This window comes from Lepisma saccharinum, chromosome 6, assembly GCF_977018435.1.
Source record: "Lepisma saccharinum chromosome 6, izLepSacc3.1, whole genome shotgun sequence".
Taxonomy (NCBI): Eukaryota; Metazoa; Arthropoda; class Insecta; order Zygentoma; family Lepismatidae; genus Lepisma; species Lepisma saccharinum.
Genome location: NC_139234.1, coordinates 10,717,945 through 10,734,494, shown reverse-complemented (window position 1 = coordinate 10,734,494; position 16,550 = coordinate 10,717,945). Strand labels below are relative to the sequence as shown.

Below are 16,550 nucleotides of genomic sequence, written 5' to 3'. Positions count from 1 at the left end.
GAACATTTTAATTTTTTTAGTTATGCAACGTTCGAGTTGTTATTTGTAATCGTAAGGGGCTGGCCCCCGTATAATGTGACGGGAGCAAAATAGCCTAAGTGCTGACGCTCCCATAATTTTTAATTCAAATCAAATCAAATCAATTGTGGTACCATTGCCAATCAAAAATTTTCAATTTAATGTTTTGAAATTCGTCGCCTAGTCCTATTCATAAAATGTCACAACATATGCTCTACTATTACATTTCAACTGCGCAAAATATTGAAGATATAAAATAAGGTCCTTGAAGGTCTGTCACTCCCAGCACCCCTTCAAATCCTCGGAGAGTGGGGTCCATCAGTCTGCTGTTGCGTTCCCACCCCAGCCTACCTCTAATCCGCCTTTGCGTAGAAAATTAATGTAACAAGTCTTACATGCGTACATTTTCTCATTAAGTCATAAGAAAAATATTTCTTCTAAAATTGGTAACTGACCAATGTTTAAAAATGTATTTAAAACTTACAATTTATGTATCAAAACTTACCATAAGGTATAGTGTAGATAAAAGTTTGATATTCAACTTTTATATTTTTAACTTTATTTAAAAAGTCTCGTTTCCTTCCTTTTTCCTTAAGACAATTTTAATTTGTCTTTTCTTAATATCCGCGTAGTCATAATGACTTCTGATCAAATGTTTTTATACAAATAAGTAAAAATACAAGGTAGAAAGTTCAATCGGTTGTACAGTAAATTTCAATATTTATTTTATATAATACTGTATAATGACTACAAGGAAACTGTGCGTTGGTCTATAATATTGTATCACATACTGAAATAGTATGATAGCCGCCTTAACTCATTAACAGAGCTAGGAATTTTAGGTGCAAAAATTTGCCAATAAAGGTGCTAAAATAGGTGCTAATTTTCAGATGTAAAATTTATTGTGAGCAGTGCATACATATACAGTATGATTCAATTTGTCTGGATAAACACATAAATATTCTCTGGTTTTAAATCGTTTAATATAACTAAGCAAAGAAAATTCTCTGCTACATTAGAAAGCGACATAAAGGAAAACATGCTTCTTCTTACTTGCTTAGAATTAGTTATCTAGAAAACTGTTAAAACAGATTACATTCAAAATTTCTATGTTCTTCTGAGTGAGGCTACATCTGCGATCACTAAGCAGATACTTGTAAGTTGGAAAATACCGTTCAACGTCAACGGACACAAGTGGTGCGTATTTTGTTCTCAACCGGTAATCCACATCCTTGTTGGTTGCGACTTCTTGAACATCAGGGTTTCTGGCTAAACTTTGTTCTAACTTCTCTTTCCCGACCCCTTGCAGCTCTCGTTGCACATCCATCAAAACATCCCACTGTGCTTCCTTTTCAGGACACTGCTCCTCCAGTTTTGTGATTGCAGTAGTAAGGAAAGAGAAGCCATGTACAATATACAGTTCATCTTGCAATTCCTGTCTAAGTGCAAGTTTTTTGGGCTTTTTCTACAGCTGCGGAATCACTATGCAAAGCATCTAAAAATTTCGATATTGTATGGAAATGATTGCAAATAAACACTGCAGCTTTTAACCATGTACCCCATCTAGTGAGGATGGGAGAGGGTGGTAGTGGAAGTTTCGTAATTTCTACGTACTTCTGTATTCTAGAAGGAGCCTTTTTCAGTATTTTCTTAATGCTAGAAACAAATTCGCTCACTTAAGAGCTTCACAAACTCGATGCAAAGCATGAACAATGAAAGTCACATGTTTTAAGTTAGGATACATATTCTTCAGATTAGAAAATGCAGCTAACATGTAAGATGCTTGATATGTAAGAACTAACCACACTCTATCATATTTTACGCCCTCCGGCCACAATACAAAACATGCATCATTGAAACTTTGCATTACACTTGCATTATCTGTTTTGCCGAGAAAATAAGTTTTTAAAAGCATGGGTTTCACTTGATGTCCATTGAGAGGTGATACTAAAATGTTCAAAACGTACCTGTTTTGCCTATCTGTGGTTTCATCTAGTATGAAATAGACTGGATGGTCAGCTACTACTTGCTGATCTGCGAGATTTTAGCTTCATAAAGAGGTTGAAGGTAAGATTTCCTTAAGGTGCTCTCATCTGGAACTGACTTCCCAGTATATTTTTGCAAATATGATTTCATGACAGGATTGTTAAGTTTCGAAAGAGGTATTCCACACGCTATAAATGTCCTTGCTGTCTCACTGAAAAATTCATTTGTATTTCTGGAGCTCGAAGATGCAAGCGCCTCACCAATGAATTGCTGTCGCTTCCCACCTTTACTATCTCGTAGTTCTTTATTCCTGACGTGCTTCCCACTTTGTAGATGCTGCACAACCCAGTGCGTTGGTGTTTGTCATCAACAGCAATACAAATATCACACCTCAGAACAGATCCATCACTCTGAATGCCGTCACCGCTAAACTGTTTAACAATGTCCTGCAGTTTCCCAACATTTACTTTATGTTTTGGCATAGTGAACAAGCAAATCCGATGCATCGATCAATTGATCACAGACTGCAGTTACCTTGCTCGCTGAGACGGGAGAAGGAAACTAAAACAAAACAGCGTTCCTACAACAATTCGTAAAAAATACAGCATAGGACAAAAAGAGCACAAATTCTAGCAATTGTAACGCGTCATTGTTCGCACTGTTTAAAGTCCATGCGCTTACTACATTAACGTCCAAGAACTGAAGAAAGCCGATTCATTGTTGTGCGGTAAACAAGAATCGCGTGCCAAGAAGCCGTGCCTCGAATGTGGGTGGGGTTAAACAGCGTGCGAGTTGTATTAAAAAAAATGATAAAGATGCAAAAAGGGCGAAAAGGTGCAAAAGGTTCTGAGATTGTGAAAAAGGTGGAAAAAGTTCTGAGATTGTGAAAAAGGTGCAACCGAAACACCATGAGTAGAGTTCAATACGTGCTTATTTTGGGGACGAGTCACTATTTTACCCATTTTCACACAAAAAAAATTAAGGTGCAGCACCTAAAATTCCTAGCTCTGCTAACTGAGCAAGTTGATTCACAACCTCACCACCAGGAATGGTATCGAGATCTGACGAGACATGGTAGTCTCGGGCTTGTTTTGAGTTCTCGGTCTCGTGTCCATTTGTGAATGTCTGTCTTGTTCTTGGTCTCATCTCGATTTATAAACATCCGTTTTGTTCTCGTCCCGAGTCTCGAAATATGTGTAGAATAAACAACATTATGCAACTAGTCACCGCACAAACTTTCACAGCGTATAGACGCACGACAAACTTTTCTTAACTTTTAGTTTGACGCCTCACTTGGAGCTTACGAAGTCTTGAAAACGGGATGCTATTCTGAAATATTCTGATTAATAATTAATTACATAGGCCAACCATGCAGTAGAATCACATTTACTACAAATAGACTAACTTTGCAATTATTGTACTCAAAAACATCTTATCTACAGTGGCGGCGATTAGGGGGCAGTTGCCCCCCGCCACCTTTTGACACTTTTGCTCCCGCACTATGCTAAATCTTATGTATCAAGGGAAAGTAAACTGTTTTTGCCCCACCCCCAATCGCCGCCACTGCTTAATCCAGTTGGGTAATAATCAAGATTTAATTTATTGATAACAACTCGTTTGAATCAGTTTCCAACATAATATGTATTCATGTCCAGATATTATAAGAATAGTTAAATCTAGAAGACATAGGTGGGCAGGCCATGTGGGAGATGAAACAAGAGTTTACAGGATTCTTGTTGGGGAAACCTGATGGTAAGAGACCTCTGGGAAGGTCAAGACGAAGATGAGGGGTAACGTTGAGATGGACCTAAACGAAAATAAGGATTTCTTTTTGAGGTCCCATTTACGATCCAGTTTACATGATACGTTTACGCAGGGCCGGCGCTAGTCATTTTGCCGCCCTGGGCGGTGGCGACAGATGACGCTCTCCCTCGCCCCCGTCATTACGCAGCAACGGGAAATTGAAAATCAATATATTCCTAAGTAAAACATCAAACTATAAAATAAATAATGAGACTTGTTACGCTATTTCAATACTATTAAGCACAAAAGGACATCTCGATGGACCACAGTTAAACTTTAAAAAATTAGACACTCATTTTATATTCTTATTATATTTTATTAATTCCAAGGGGGACAAACGAGGCACATTTTTCCCATGTAATAGTGCTGTTCTCTCAAAAAACACGCCTCCAGTCCCTGGAACGCCTTTATAATAATTATCATAAATTACTGTGACTGTAATGAAATCATATGTGGATAATAAATAGTTTTAGGTTGACATTAATTTTCCAGGCGGGTGTGGCCCCTTTTCCCCTTCGGACGTCAATGCCTGCAATTATAAAACGACTAATCACAATGGTCCTACAATTATTAAAGGGAAATGGCAACCAAAGGCATGTTCGTACTAGAAACCTGATACCCTTTCATTGAAACGCTACAGCTTTCTTTTTTCTTTCTTCAAATTTGGAGTTGGTCGACCAGCACACGCATTATCTCTAATTTTCTTTCAACATACGAGAAAGTCTGTTAATTGTATGCATTTTAGCGGTCATTTCTTACCTGCGTAGACAGCAACACCTACACTGCATAGGGTTACCAGACGTCCGGATTTTCCCGGACATGTCCTACATTTTAGCCGTATGTCTGGCGTCCGGGAGGAATTTGCAAAATATCATAAATGTCCTACATTTTGAGCATCACATAATATTAATTAGGAAAATACAGAACAGAAAAAGCCATGCAAATTACAAGTCTATGGACTGCGCTTCCAAACTCAATAGTGAAATTTATTTTGATTCAGTCATTGCACAAAAATAATAAAGTTTGTCCTGCTATTAAAGAAACGGGAAAACGGAAGCAATTAATGAACAAAGTCTTGGGACCACTTTCTGATAACATCACTGTCCAATGCCTGACCAGAATTTCTTGCCTTAGGGTTTATACTGATGGAACAAGGTGTTGCCCATTCTTATTCAATATAATTTGATTGTAAAGCAGAGGTATAGAGAACAAAGTTATTCAGGGTGTCTGCCAGTCAAGAAAGTCATGGAAGTCAAGAAAAAGTAAAAAAAATCAACAAGTAGGTCAAGAAATCAATAACAAGGCAACAAATTATTCTTGTGGTCAATAATTTTTGCTCTTGATTGGTTGATTTAGTTTATTTTACTTCACTTTTTTCTGTTACATTGGCTAATCGCGAAGATAAGGATGAATGATGGTAAGATAAGATGGATGAATGGATAGTCATAAACATATAGGGACAACCGACACAAACCCCACATAAGATTATACTGGCTGCGAGTTCAGACGCCAAAGCCTCGCTTGTCTGCCAAACACAGTTCAGGATGCATTAATATGAAATAGCAGATTTAATTCTCTTCTTAAATTCAGCTTCAGTTTTCATCTTAACTGGCCCTTTGGAAGGGATTTTCATTAAATAAATATTTATTTTTCTTAATTACTAATTTCCAACTTTACCTAAGTAGGATCTAGAAAAGTCCAGAAAAAGTCAAGATTTCTGGATGTATTATTTTGGTAGACACCCTGTTATTGAACTAAAAACTACCCAAGATGAAAAAGGTAAAGGTAAAAAAGGTAAAGTGCTCCCCTGTGCATAGCACCACGCCATGAAGGCGTATAGGGGGTGTGGGGGTAACGCCCCACACTTTCTTGATCCGGTCGTGAGTTGGGGTGATGTGATCAGCATCACGCCCCTGACCGCCTTTACCCCCCAGGGTTTCCCCCAGGTACCCATGTTATTCGACGCTGGGTGAAACCATTTTAAATTACAGTAATTGCTGAATATTTGTTTGCCATTACAGGTCATAATTCAAATGTTGAGAGAGTACTTTCATTACCATCAGCACAACAGACTCACGAGAGAATTATTTTTTCATAAAATCTGTAAAATGTTTGGTATTGGTTCCTATAATTTCAACGAGTTTCACTGTCCACTCTAACATCAATATATAGTTAGACTAAACCTGAAATTTTGATAAAAATTGTCTCCTCTGAGAAGTACCACTTAAATCAAGTAGTAAGAGGTGCATTGATTAGTATGATTGCAAGTTTTGAAATTTTGCATTTAAACATTCGTTGGGAAATATTTTTTTTAAAAACTGAAAAGTGTCATTTTTCAACTACTTCCTAACGTGTTCTATAGAAATATGTATTTATTGAGAATGTGTTGCGTCCTACATTTTGACTTAATGTCCTACATTTTGGGACAGCATGTCCTACATTTCCCTATAGCGATCTGGTAACCCTAACACTGCATCAAATGACGTAACATAGTCCATCCTTTGGAGCATCAATACTTTGCAAGAACTATCCAAGCACTTCGAAAACTTACAACCTTGAAACATTGACACCGACAGGGTTTGTCACATCTTCCTTTCTTGTCTAAGATCGCGCCATTCTTTTACTTTCACATATCCGAAGTGTTTCCATCTTTAAGGAAAAAGTCTGAATGCATGCACTAGTTATTTTAGTAATGTATTTATTTTATTTTAATTCATCCTGTCTAATTCCAGCTTTCATTCATTTCTATTCATCCTTCTCCGCCAGAATTTTGCATTTATGCCAAGAAGTTCGGCACAAACATTATTCCACAGAGAAGATTGAATATGTAAAGAATGCGCTTCAAACTTGAACCTCACAGGGCAACACCTTCTATATTCCTTGGGGCAACACCGGAAGGGAGGAACCAGCTGGGTCTCACGATGGTCTCACTCGCAGCGAGGACTGTGCCTTCTGCTGCGGCTTCTGAGAGACCACGAACTGCGCATGACCGTTGGTTGGAGATCGAGGTTCCTCAGTATCCTCTGCCATGCATTTTGCCCATATAGCTACACCGAGCTTCTGCCTGCCGCCCGAACCTTCATTATGGTAGGAGCTCTCCTTCAGCTGAGGGTCTGCACGAGGGCAGCCGACTCGCGGTTTCTCTTTCTCAGCAAAAGAATTTCCCGTGTTACGGACACAAATACATGACTTCTTGTGTAGGAATTTTAGCGAAAAATTGTCAAAAGGCAAAGATATTGCGGTAAATGCCGTATACCTATTACTGGCAGGCCCGTAGCCAGAATTGATCTCCAGGGGGGGGGGCTCACGGGTTATCAGGGGGCTTTGTAAATCAACTCCATTTTTCAAAAGTTTAACAGTGTTAAATTAAGGTAAATTATGTGTGTGGCGGGAGGAGGGTCATTAAGTTACATAAAGTTTAAAAATATCACACAAATACTACATTTTTTTTATATCTTTTAAAATATCACTTGAAGTGTTAATTGGCTGCTACTGAAATCATCCCTTACTACACACTCCATACTCGTTTGATGATACAGATATCACACAACAAAAAAGGAGGCATATTCAATCATAGTGCCTAGCGTACATTCCACTCCCCGGCAGAATCAATAAAACTCCCCTTCGTTCCCAAAACTTGGGAGCTGTTAGCCTTTGACGAGGATGCGGAGGGAAATTGCATAATGACATCAAAGTCACAGATTTCTGTATAAATGGGAGGTTGCAACAGGGGCAACGAAGGTACAGATAAAGAAGCTCCCCTGTGCGGGAACTTTCAGAAGTCTAGAGAAGAGAATCTCCTAAATACTTGCCGCTACTAGACTTCTTATAAATAAGATGAACGAATGCAATAGCTGTTGTTCATGCTCCCTGAATTTATCCTTCACCAAAGTTGTGAGCAAAATAATATCGGCTGTCTACATATTCACTCTTCACTGCAAACAAATTACACACAATAGTTTTACCTAAGTCAAGGGGGGCTGACGGTAGTTCCAGGGGGGCTCAGCCCCCCTGGCTCCTGCCTGGCTTCGGGCCTGATTACTGGGGGTTCACTGATCCTGTGCGCTATAACTATAAGGCCAACCGCCACGTGGGTGATCTAAGGTCTGAATTCTTTCCTGCATTGTCCCCTCATAAAGCGGCTCTGGAGTTCACCAGTCTAAAATTAATGTGTGACTGGGGGCAAACCTGGGAGGTAAAGGCGGCTGGAGAGTGGTGCAGATCACATCGAGAATGTGTGTGGTCCTAACCCCACACCCCCTAAATGTGCCTTCATGTTCATGACATGGTGCTATATGCACAGGGAACTTTACCTTTGCATGTAATATTCTTTTTCGTATAAAGCAAACTTCCTTAAAATATAAACAAGCGTGTTTCAGACATGATTGACCGAAGATAATATTTTTATTAGCATTAATTTCCAAAAATACTTTGTTCGTCACTTGCCACGGTTACCAACAAAGTTTATAAATTCGACGTTCTACACTCACATTAGGTGCAAAATCATGACCCTTTATCAGTTTAAGGTCTCCTTTGGTGTAATTGTTTTATTATAGCCGAAAGCACTTTACGTTCCTCTTTTAATTCAGTAGTCTTCATGGGTTAACATTCCTGCTAGTTTTCTACACTTTTCAAACAAAAGATCAAAGATCACATGGCATGTGTTTATGCTTACTAATATCATAAAATAAATTGAAAAAATCACTATGATGTTTAAGCTTCTTAAATATTTCTCTATTAGAGCTAAAACAATCGTCTAGGACCTGGCTGCCAAGTGGCATCTAAGAAACTTTGAAAATCTTCATCACTCCTGCTTTTTTCAAAGTGCTGATATGTTTCCAAGAAATCATCTAACAGTATCTAACAAATCGTAGATTAATGTTTTGAAGACATTTGCTCATTACATTACGTGAACTAAAAAGTCATACCATGTAACTAGTGAGCAAAGGAATGTAAAGCCACCTGGTTTCTAATACACTGAGCCTCATGTGCGACCATTTGGACAGTTTTATTGTCTTGACGCCACTTATTTGAAGGAGCGCATAATAGACCTCTCCTATTTGATTTCTCAACGGAGTTAAGGCATCGGATCTGCTTCTTCCCTTGGCAATCAGTTGTTTTAAAGTGAGACTACTGATATGTTCCTTCAAAATGGTGGGTTGACATATATTAACTTCCAAGTTATATAATATAATATAACTTTCAAGTGTTTAATAGGCATATTTTTTTCCTTCTCTTCAAATTTTACCGCTCTGGGCAGTGGCACGATTCGCCCGCCCCCTTACGCCGGCCCTGAGTTTACGAACCGAGCAAAAACATCTGCGCCCCTTCATGATCGGTGACGTCAGAAGAGAGGCCATTTCTACGTCAGTGATGTAGGACGTGAATTTCAGCAATGTTTGTGGTTTGAAGGCGTATTTATCAAGAATGAAAACAAATATCGCCGAGTTATTTCGAAGATCTCATTTTTGAGTCATTATTTGTAAAATCAAAGGGTTGCACATGTCATAACCGGTGGCGTCAGTCTGAATGATATAGGAGCTGAATTTCAGCAATGTTTGAAGACGTATTTCTCAAGAACCAAAGCAAATATGAAATATCACAGAAATATTTCGTATCTTTATCCGTGAAATGCAGATATTTAAACGTAATTCATAACCTAGTGGAAATGCTCATTAAATATTATTATTAGCGATTGTCCCGATATGTAATTTTAAAAAAAAATGTTCCCATTCACGGATTCAATAGGGTAGTGTCTGTGGGCAGGCACGTATCTAGAAATATGGACCCCCCTAAATAACGCCTGCGAAACTTCAAAGGTATTGCATAATCGTTCCACAGGGACCCACCCTGTCCTGCTTTAGTCGCATGCGCTGTATGAAGTCTACGTCTCTCCTAATTCGTTCCCTTGTAGTAGTCTGTGTTCGTGAACAAAAGTGGCGGCCGCCAAGTGAATAAAGACGAAAGGAACACGTAAATTTGTTTTTGAGTGTCTGGAATATGGATTTTCTTGAATATTCAGATGTTGTCGCCGAAATAAAAGGAGCAATGGTAATAAATGTAATTTGCTTGACGGTGAATTGCTAATGGTTAAGGGTTGACATGATATATTGTTGGATGGCAAGGTGCCTTTACTTTGTGTTTAGTTTAGTTTAGTTTAGTTTATTTGCGTCCAAGGACTACCGGTGTGTACAAATTACAGTACATGGTAATATAGGACATGCCAATATTTACATTACAATACAATACTACATTAATAGATTTTACAAATACAAAATATATAGCCAAAAATTGTAAAAAATTGGGTCTTACTCTGGTATTATATCAAAGTCGTTATTTCTTAACGACCAGTGGCGACTTGTGGCTTTTCTTAGGTGTAGGAAGATATGATCAACAGACCAAAAGAGAGAACAAAGAAAAGGCTTTGAAAATGTGTTCAATTAAACAGGCACACGTATCACTTGTACTGTCCACTGCATTTAGAATGTTTGCTGCAACCCTGTACCCAAGGGGGCCATGCCCCTCTAACACTAACATATATGAAAAGTTTACTATACCCGAAACGTCTGAAATTCCTTTATTTTCTTCGGTAAATATGCGATATCGCCCGGACGGATTTCTTCAAATTTACAGGAGAAAGTACGTTCTGAAATGAGTTTCTTTAGCATTCTGGATGTTGTTGGAGGTATTTTCTTTCACGGAAAGTAAAAACTTCGTAGTTTAATGCTTCCGAACAAGAATTAATCACTTTTTACGTAAAAAATTGGCATTGCCTGCCACATTATGCCGTTGTTTCCATTGTGTGCGTGCAGATGGCGAGAGCGTTGAAAATCACGCGATCTCTGCAGTGTTTCCAAACGTGCCTTCTTTTTACGAAAATTATATTTTCGCCGCGCTTTCTTTTTTCGATGAATTTAGGGGTGAAATGAGTGTTAATGGAACCTAACCTAACCTTGTGTGAATGGTTTGTGGGGCTAGCTGTGGATGGTTTTTGGGGCTAACATCAATGATTTGTGGGGCTACCCATGGATAGATTTTGGGGCTACCCATGGATGGATTTTGGGGCTAATGTGCATGGTTTGTGGAGGTAAACATGAAAAAAAAAAATCGAAATAGTACGTAATTTTCCATCATGAAGGTTTGAAACACTGCTTGCGCACTGAAAATCGACAAAACACAAGCTGGCGCCATATTTTCTATTACAGGAGCAGAACAAGTAAGACGAATAATCAATCGTAATATGAAAAGTTGACAGTATTTTATGGAAAAAGGCATAACTTCACCTTAAAGAATGTTCCGCAAGGCAAAATAGGTAAGTACCAGTGGTAAAATTAAGGAAATAAATGAGTGAAAGGTGTCCGGGCATATTTACCTTTTCTTCTTTTTCACATTGGTACTTACGTATTCCTAAGGATTCTTAAAGGTTCCATCTCGTTTTTTTCACGCAAATCTCAATTTTCGACATATCTAGTAATTCTTGTTTGTTCGTTTTCGCTTGCGTTACACACATTATGGCGGAGGAATCTTGACTAGCATTGTCCATGATCTGTTGTTATGCAGTGTTGCAACCTTCTTCATCGAAAAATACCTACTTTCGTGTTACTGATTTTGTATTTTTTTTCCAGGTTTGAAAACCCCACAAAGCATGCACTGATAGCCCCATAAACCATTCATAAAAAGCCCCACGAACCATGCACGGCAAGGTTAGGTTAGGCAAACATAGTTAAAATTGTAATCTTCAAAATTGTCATGTTCTTGGAAAACAACGGTGGGGTTGGAAACACTGACCGGGGGTTACATCATCGAACGCACACAACATTTGATTCACGTAATGGAAGGACATAGAGGCAACAGCTTTTGTGCATTGGAGAGACATTAATCTTCAAAAATACATGATTTACCAGCGAAATAAATTAAGCGATCGTGAATGTTCGTGGGGTCCTCCCTGCCTGTTGTGTGTATTGAGGACAGCGTTGCCAACCTCCTGATAAGAAGAATTGCCTCTTCAACTCTTAAATTATGCTAAATGCAATTAATTGTGTAGTTTTATCAATTTATACAGCTATTTTGGAGTTGTGGAACTTGGGTTATCCATTATTTACTACAGTTAAGCAACATTGAGAATCTCGCCCATCAGATCAATTACAATGTATAGTGTGCTTGAAAAAGTTGGAGAAAATTCGACAACAATTGTTTTATTTGTGACCTCCAACCTTCTACCGATTTCCTTACATAAAATATTCATTTCCTAATCGGGGGGTATAAAGAAAAGATTAAAACAAGAGGATGGTCTGGAATGTGATTGTAAAACCTTGTCCTTCAGTCAACATACTTTCTCTTGTTTGGAACAAGCCTGCTCGAGAAGTACAAATGAGATATAAAATATCTTTCCTCAAAGTATCTTCCTTTGAATTAAATGTATCTGTCTCTCAAAGATGCACGTTTAGAGCACTTTGCCAAACACAGGGTGCCGGATGCCAGCGAAGTTCAAATTATGCTAGGTTTAGAACAATAATCCAGGTTTGGCATCACTGAATGTAGGATGCCCTCGATGGATCCTCACTGGCCATTTAACCGAGCAACCCCATCCCCCTTCCTTCCACACCCTTCGCACATCCCGCTGTAGGTGGAAGATCAAGGTTCCTCAGCAGCAGAAGCAACTGTCATCTTTGGGCGGCAGATGGAGTAAGCCATGAGCAAGCGAGTGACAGCGAACAGTAGCAAACTTAGTAAAATGTACGCATATTGCGCTCATAAATTAATAACGTCCATTAAACTCCTAAAAAAGTAGAAAACTGGAATATAAAATACTTGTATTAAGTGTGAACAGAATATGATATCGGTAACGGTTCAAATTGTTTTATGATTTTTTTCAAATTCCAGCAGAAAAATTAATTATCGGAGAATTGTGGCAATCATTCTCTCATGAAATTTGAACCTTCCTTAAAGTAATGTGCACCGTTTGGATTTCGAAAAGAGTTATTTATGTTGTGGAAAAAAGTACTTCACGTCATCATGCACAAGGCATTCTCCATTGAAGCGGCCCGACCCTGTGGCCAAGTGGTTAGCACATCGCACTGCTATGCCAAGGGTCCTGGGTTCGAATCCCGGTCGGGCTTGGTTGTTTGTGAATGTCCATTCATCAATTTCATCACTCATCCCCATCTTCGCAAATTAGCCAAGAGGCACAAAACGCGAAGTAAAATAAACTAAATCAATCAATCAATCAATCCACTGAAGCGACAGCAAGTATCATAGAATAGTGGGAATGAGTGTAGAAGTAATTTGAAACCTTCCTGAAACTAATCAGCAATTTTCATTTCGAAAAAGTCAATTTTATGGGTAAAATAAGATGTTAGAGTTACCTTGCGCAAAACTCCCCATTTCATGCGCTTGATGCATTACACAAACTACCACCTCGCCTAACTACGAAAGCATTTAGGGATATTATTTTAATGCTAAGAAAACTAAACCTGATCCACCTAACCTACCCACGAAAGCATTTAGGGTTATTATTAAAATTCTAAAGGAACTAAACCTGACTCTCCTAACCAAAGTACAAAAGCATGTATTAAACAAGATCTTCGATCATTTTGGCGCGAGGAATTATGTAGAGGTATATGGAAGCGAGAATCCAGTGTCAAGGAAACACACAGTAAGCGGTGGCATCGCCAGCAATTTTTCTCATGGTGGGCTGAAAAGCGCATAAAATATTTTTAGGTGGACATGGTCATAGCCAGGGCCGGACCTAGAATTTTTTCAAGATGGAGCAACATTTCATGAGGGTGCCTTTGCCCCCCCCCCCCCTCCCTGCTGCACTGGAGCATTCTTGTTCATGGCTAAAATTCATATCTATAATGCAATTGTTACAGATGATTTTAATGCAATTTTTATGTGTTAAATAATCGACATTGAACCTTCCTTAACACAATGAGCAATGTTTGGATTCCAAAAAAGTAGCTATTAATGGTGAGAAAAAAACTTTTATAAAATACCTTATGCAAGCATGTTTTCCTCAGTTATTTTCTGTTTATAAAAGCGTCAGTAAGTACGGGGAACGAATGTGAATGTAATTTGGAACTAATTGTCACAGTTTTCATTTCGATATAGTCCAAAGTATAGGTGAAATGAGAATTACCTTGCACAAAAATCCCAGTTTCGCAAATTGTTGCATAATACAGACTACAACCGGTAGCTGTTTCCTCTTCTTGAGTGTTCACATGTGGCTACAAGGGGTTTCGTGTTTGAGAATAACAGTAGCGACATCTGAGGTAATAGGTAATACAACTGAACATGTCATAGTAATTTTGAAAATAAGGATTATGAAGGAAATGCTATGGAAACCAAACCTAACCAGCCTATCCTAACCATGAAAGGAGCATTCATACGTAGGCAGTCCTTGTCTGACAGCTCAACGCAAAGTTGCCATGGTGTTGTGTGATAAGAGGAAACCCAAATGGCTAGATTTCATGAACCGATACCGGAAACACCTTCGTACCTCACACATGTGATGAAGGTGAAGACAGAAGCACTTTGTAACCAAGACGATAGTAAGCAAATGGTGGTTGCCAAGTATAGGATTATATGGAAGTGAAAAAACATTGTCAAGGAAACATGCAGTAGTAATTGCTAAAACTCCGCAGTATGTTTTAACAGACATAAATTGAAATCGAACCATGTACGAATTAGGGATGGCCAAACGGATCCGGATCCAAAAGTTACGGATCTAGATCCGGATCCGGGTGTGAAAGTTTCGGATCTGGATCCGGAAACAAAAATTTCGGATCCGGGTCGAAAATTCTGGATCCGGACCCAGGTCCGAAAGTTTCGGATCTGGATTCGGATCCGGAAGTTTCGGATCTCAATCCCATTATAATATTACCACACCTTAAAAGGTAATGATCTTCGATTACAAAGAAATTTTTCATTAGTTAGTCCTACAAGAATTTTTTTCAAGTGTTGTTCCTAAAATACTTTGCTACACATCGGCTAACACACTCGTGCACAAAAATAATCTTACTTGTTTAACATAAAATGTCAGAGGTGATTTTGTAAATGCCATTGAAACCAATATGTATGTATTCATTCGAATGTATTGGAAATGAAAACACACATAAATGTGAGACATTAAATTCCAGGATGAAACCTTTAACACATACAAAAAGATAGAAATGTTATACAATTGTTCTACAGTTACAGTTTTACAAATTGCCTCCCCGATGGCGCAGTGGTAGCATCCTAGCCTTGTAATCAAGGGGTCCCGGGTTCGATACCTGGTTGAGGCACACAGTGGTTCGGATCCCACTTTAAACTGTAGGTCCAGTCCTGATTAGCCTTACTGTGCATAAAGTGAACTTAAAACATCAAATCAATCCAATCCAACAGTTTTACTAATTAAAATAAAACATTATAATATATGCAGTGTTATATAATTACAAAGTGTAAGACTAACAAGGGAGGTTATCTAAGTGTCCCCCTCTGATTTCCATGAAACTCGGCAGGTGTATAGTGGGGCCCAAAGGAAGATATACGTGTTTTTTTGTTTGAGCTAAAAAACGGTTTACAGGACAAAACTCACTCAATTGTCAAGATGAGGCCAAAAAACTTGGCAGGTGTGTATATAAACGGGACCAAATGAAGAAATACGTGTTTTTTTGTTTCCGCTAAAAATCTGTTCTAGGGGGCAACCTCCCCTCAAATGCCAAGATGAGGACAAATTGACGTGGGATCATCTGACCTCTGTGTCCCCCTCCGATTCCCATTAAATTTGACAGGTGTATAGAGAGGCCCTATGCCCCCTGTTTCTTCCTATGCCATATTTACGTGGTTTCGGAGTCAGATCCCTACTTCAATTTCTCCTCATCTTGACATTTGAGAGGGGGCCTCTATACACCTGCCAAGTTTCATGGAAATCGGAGGGGGAGACTTAGACCTCCCTTGTAAGTGTATTAATTAATTACAAATCGCGCACGTGCGCACATACACTATATATATATGTGTGTGTATGTATGTATATTATATATATATATATATGTATATTAGCAGGTAACAATATGTTATAAGCACATTCTTACTTTCCAAAGAAGCGCATGTGGAATGGCAAAACGTATCCGGATCCAAAAGTATCGGATCCGGATTCTGAAAAAAAGGAATATTATAAATATAAAAAATAAAAATGCTTTCATCAGTTAAAGAAAATCTTCTCTATGTTTTTAAAAGACGAATGAATATTGTAAATGAGCAACGCAATGATGAGAAAAATCATTTTCAACTGATTCACGTTTAGTTGAATAGTAATTACAAGGTGTACAACTTTGCTTCCGCCGTTTTTCCCCAAAAATATGACGCTGGAATGAAAAACATTGCTTACCCAGGCATTATTCAAAGTATTGTCCATCGCTGGCCACTACTTTCTCCCATCTTTCGGGCAGCGTACGAATGCCGCGTCTAAAAAATTGTTCATCTTTGGAGGCGATCCACGAATCGATCCACTTTTTGACTTCTTCATAAGATGGGAAGTGTTGGTCAGCCAGTTCATGAGCCATTGATCTAAACAGGTGATAATCAGAGGGAGCGATGTCTGGAGAATAAGGCGGGTGGGGTAGGACGTCCCATCTTAATGTTTCCAAGTATGTTTTCACCACTTTGGCAACGTTGGGTCGTGCGTTGTCATGCTGCAAAATCACTTTGTTGTGCCTCTCGCTGTATTGTGGCCGTTTGTCCTTCACTGCTCGGCTCAAACG

The 16,550-nt window shown here is 38.7% G+C and overlaps 1 protein-coding gene across 1 annotated transcript in view; it reads left to right on the top strand.

Moving 5' to 3' along the window:
* The first annotated feature begins 9,732 nt into the window (after nt 1–9,732).
* Ssrp (structure specific recognition protein) overlaps nt 9,733–16,550 on the top strand; it is a 43,118-nt gene continuing 36,300 nt past the window's right edge. The window contains exon 1 of the mRNA XM_083123506.1: nt 9,733–9,858. Within this exon, the coding sequence (XP_082979632.1) occupies nt 9,808–9,858 (51 nt within the window). The 5' untranslated portion in view covers nt 9,733–9,807. The remainder of the gene's footprint in view (nt 9,859–16,550) is intronic.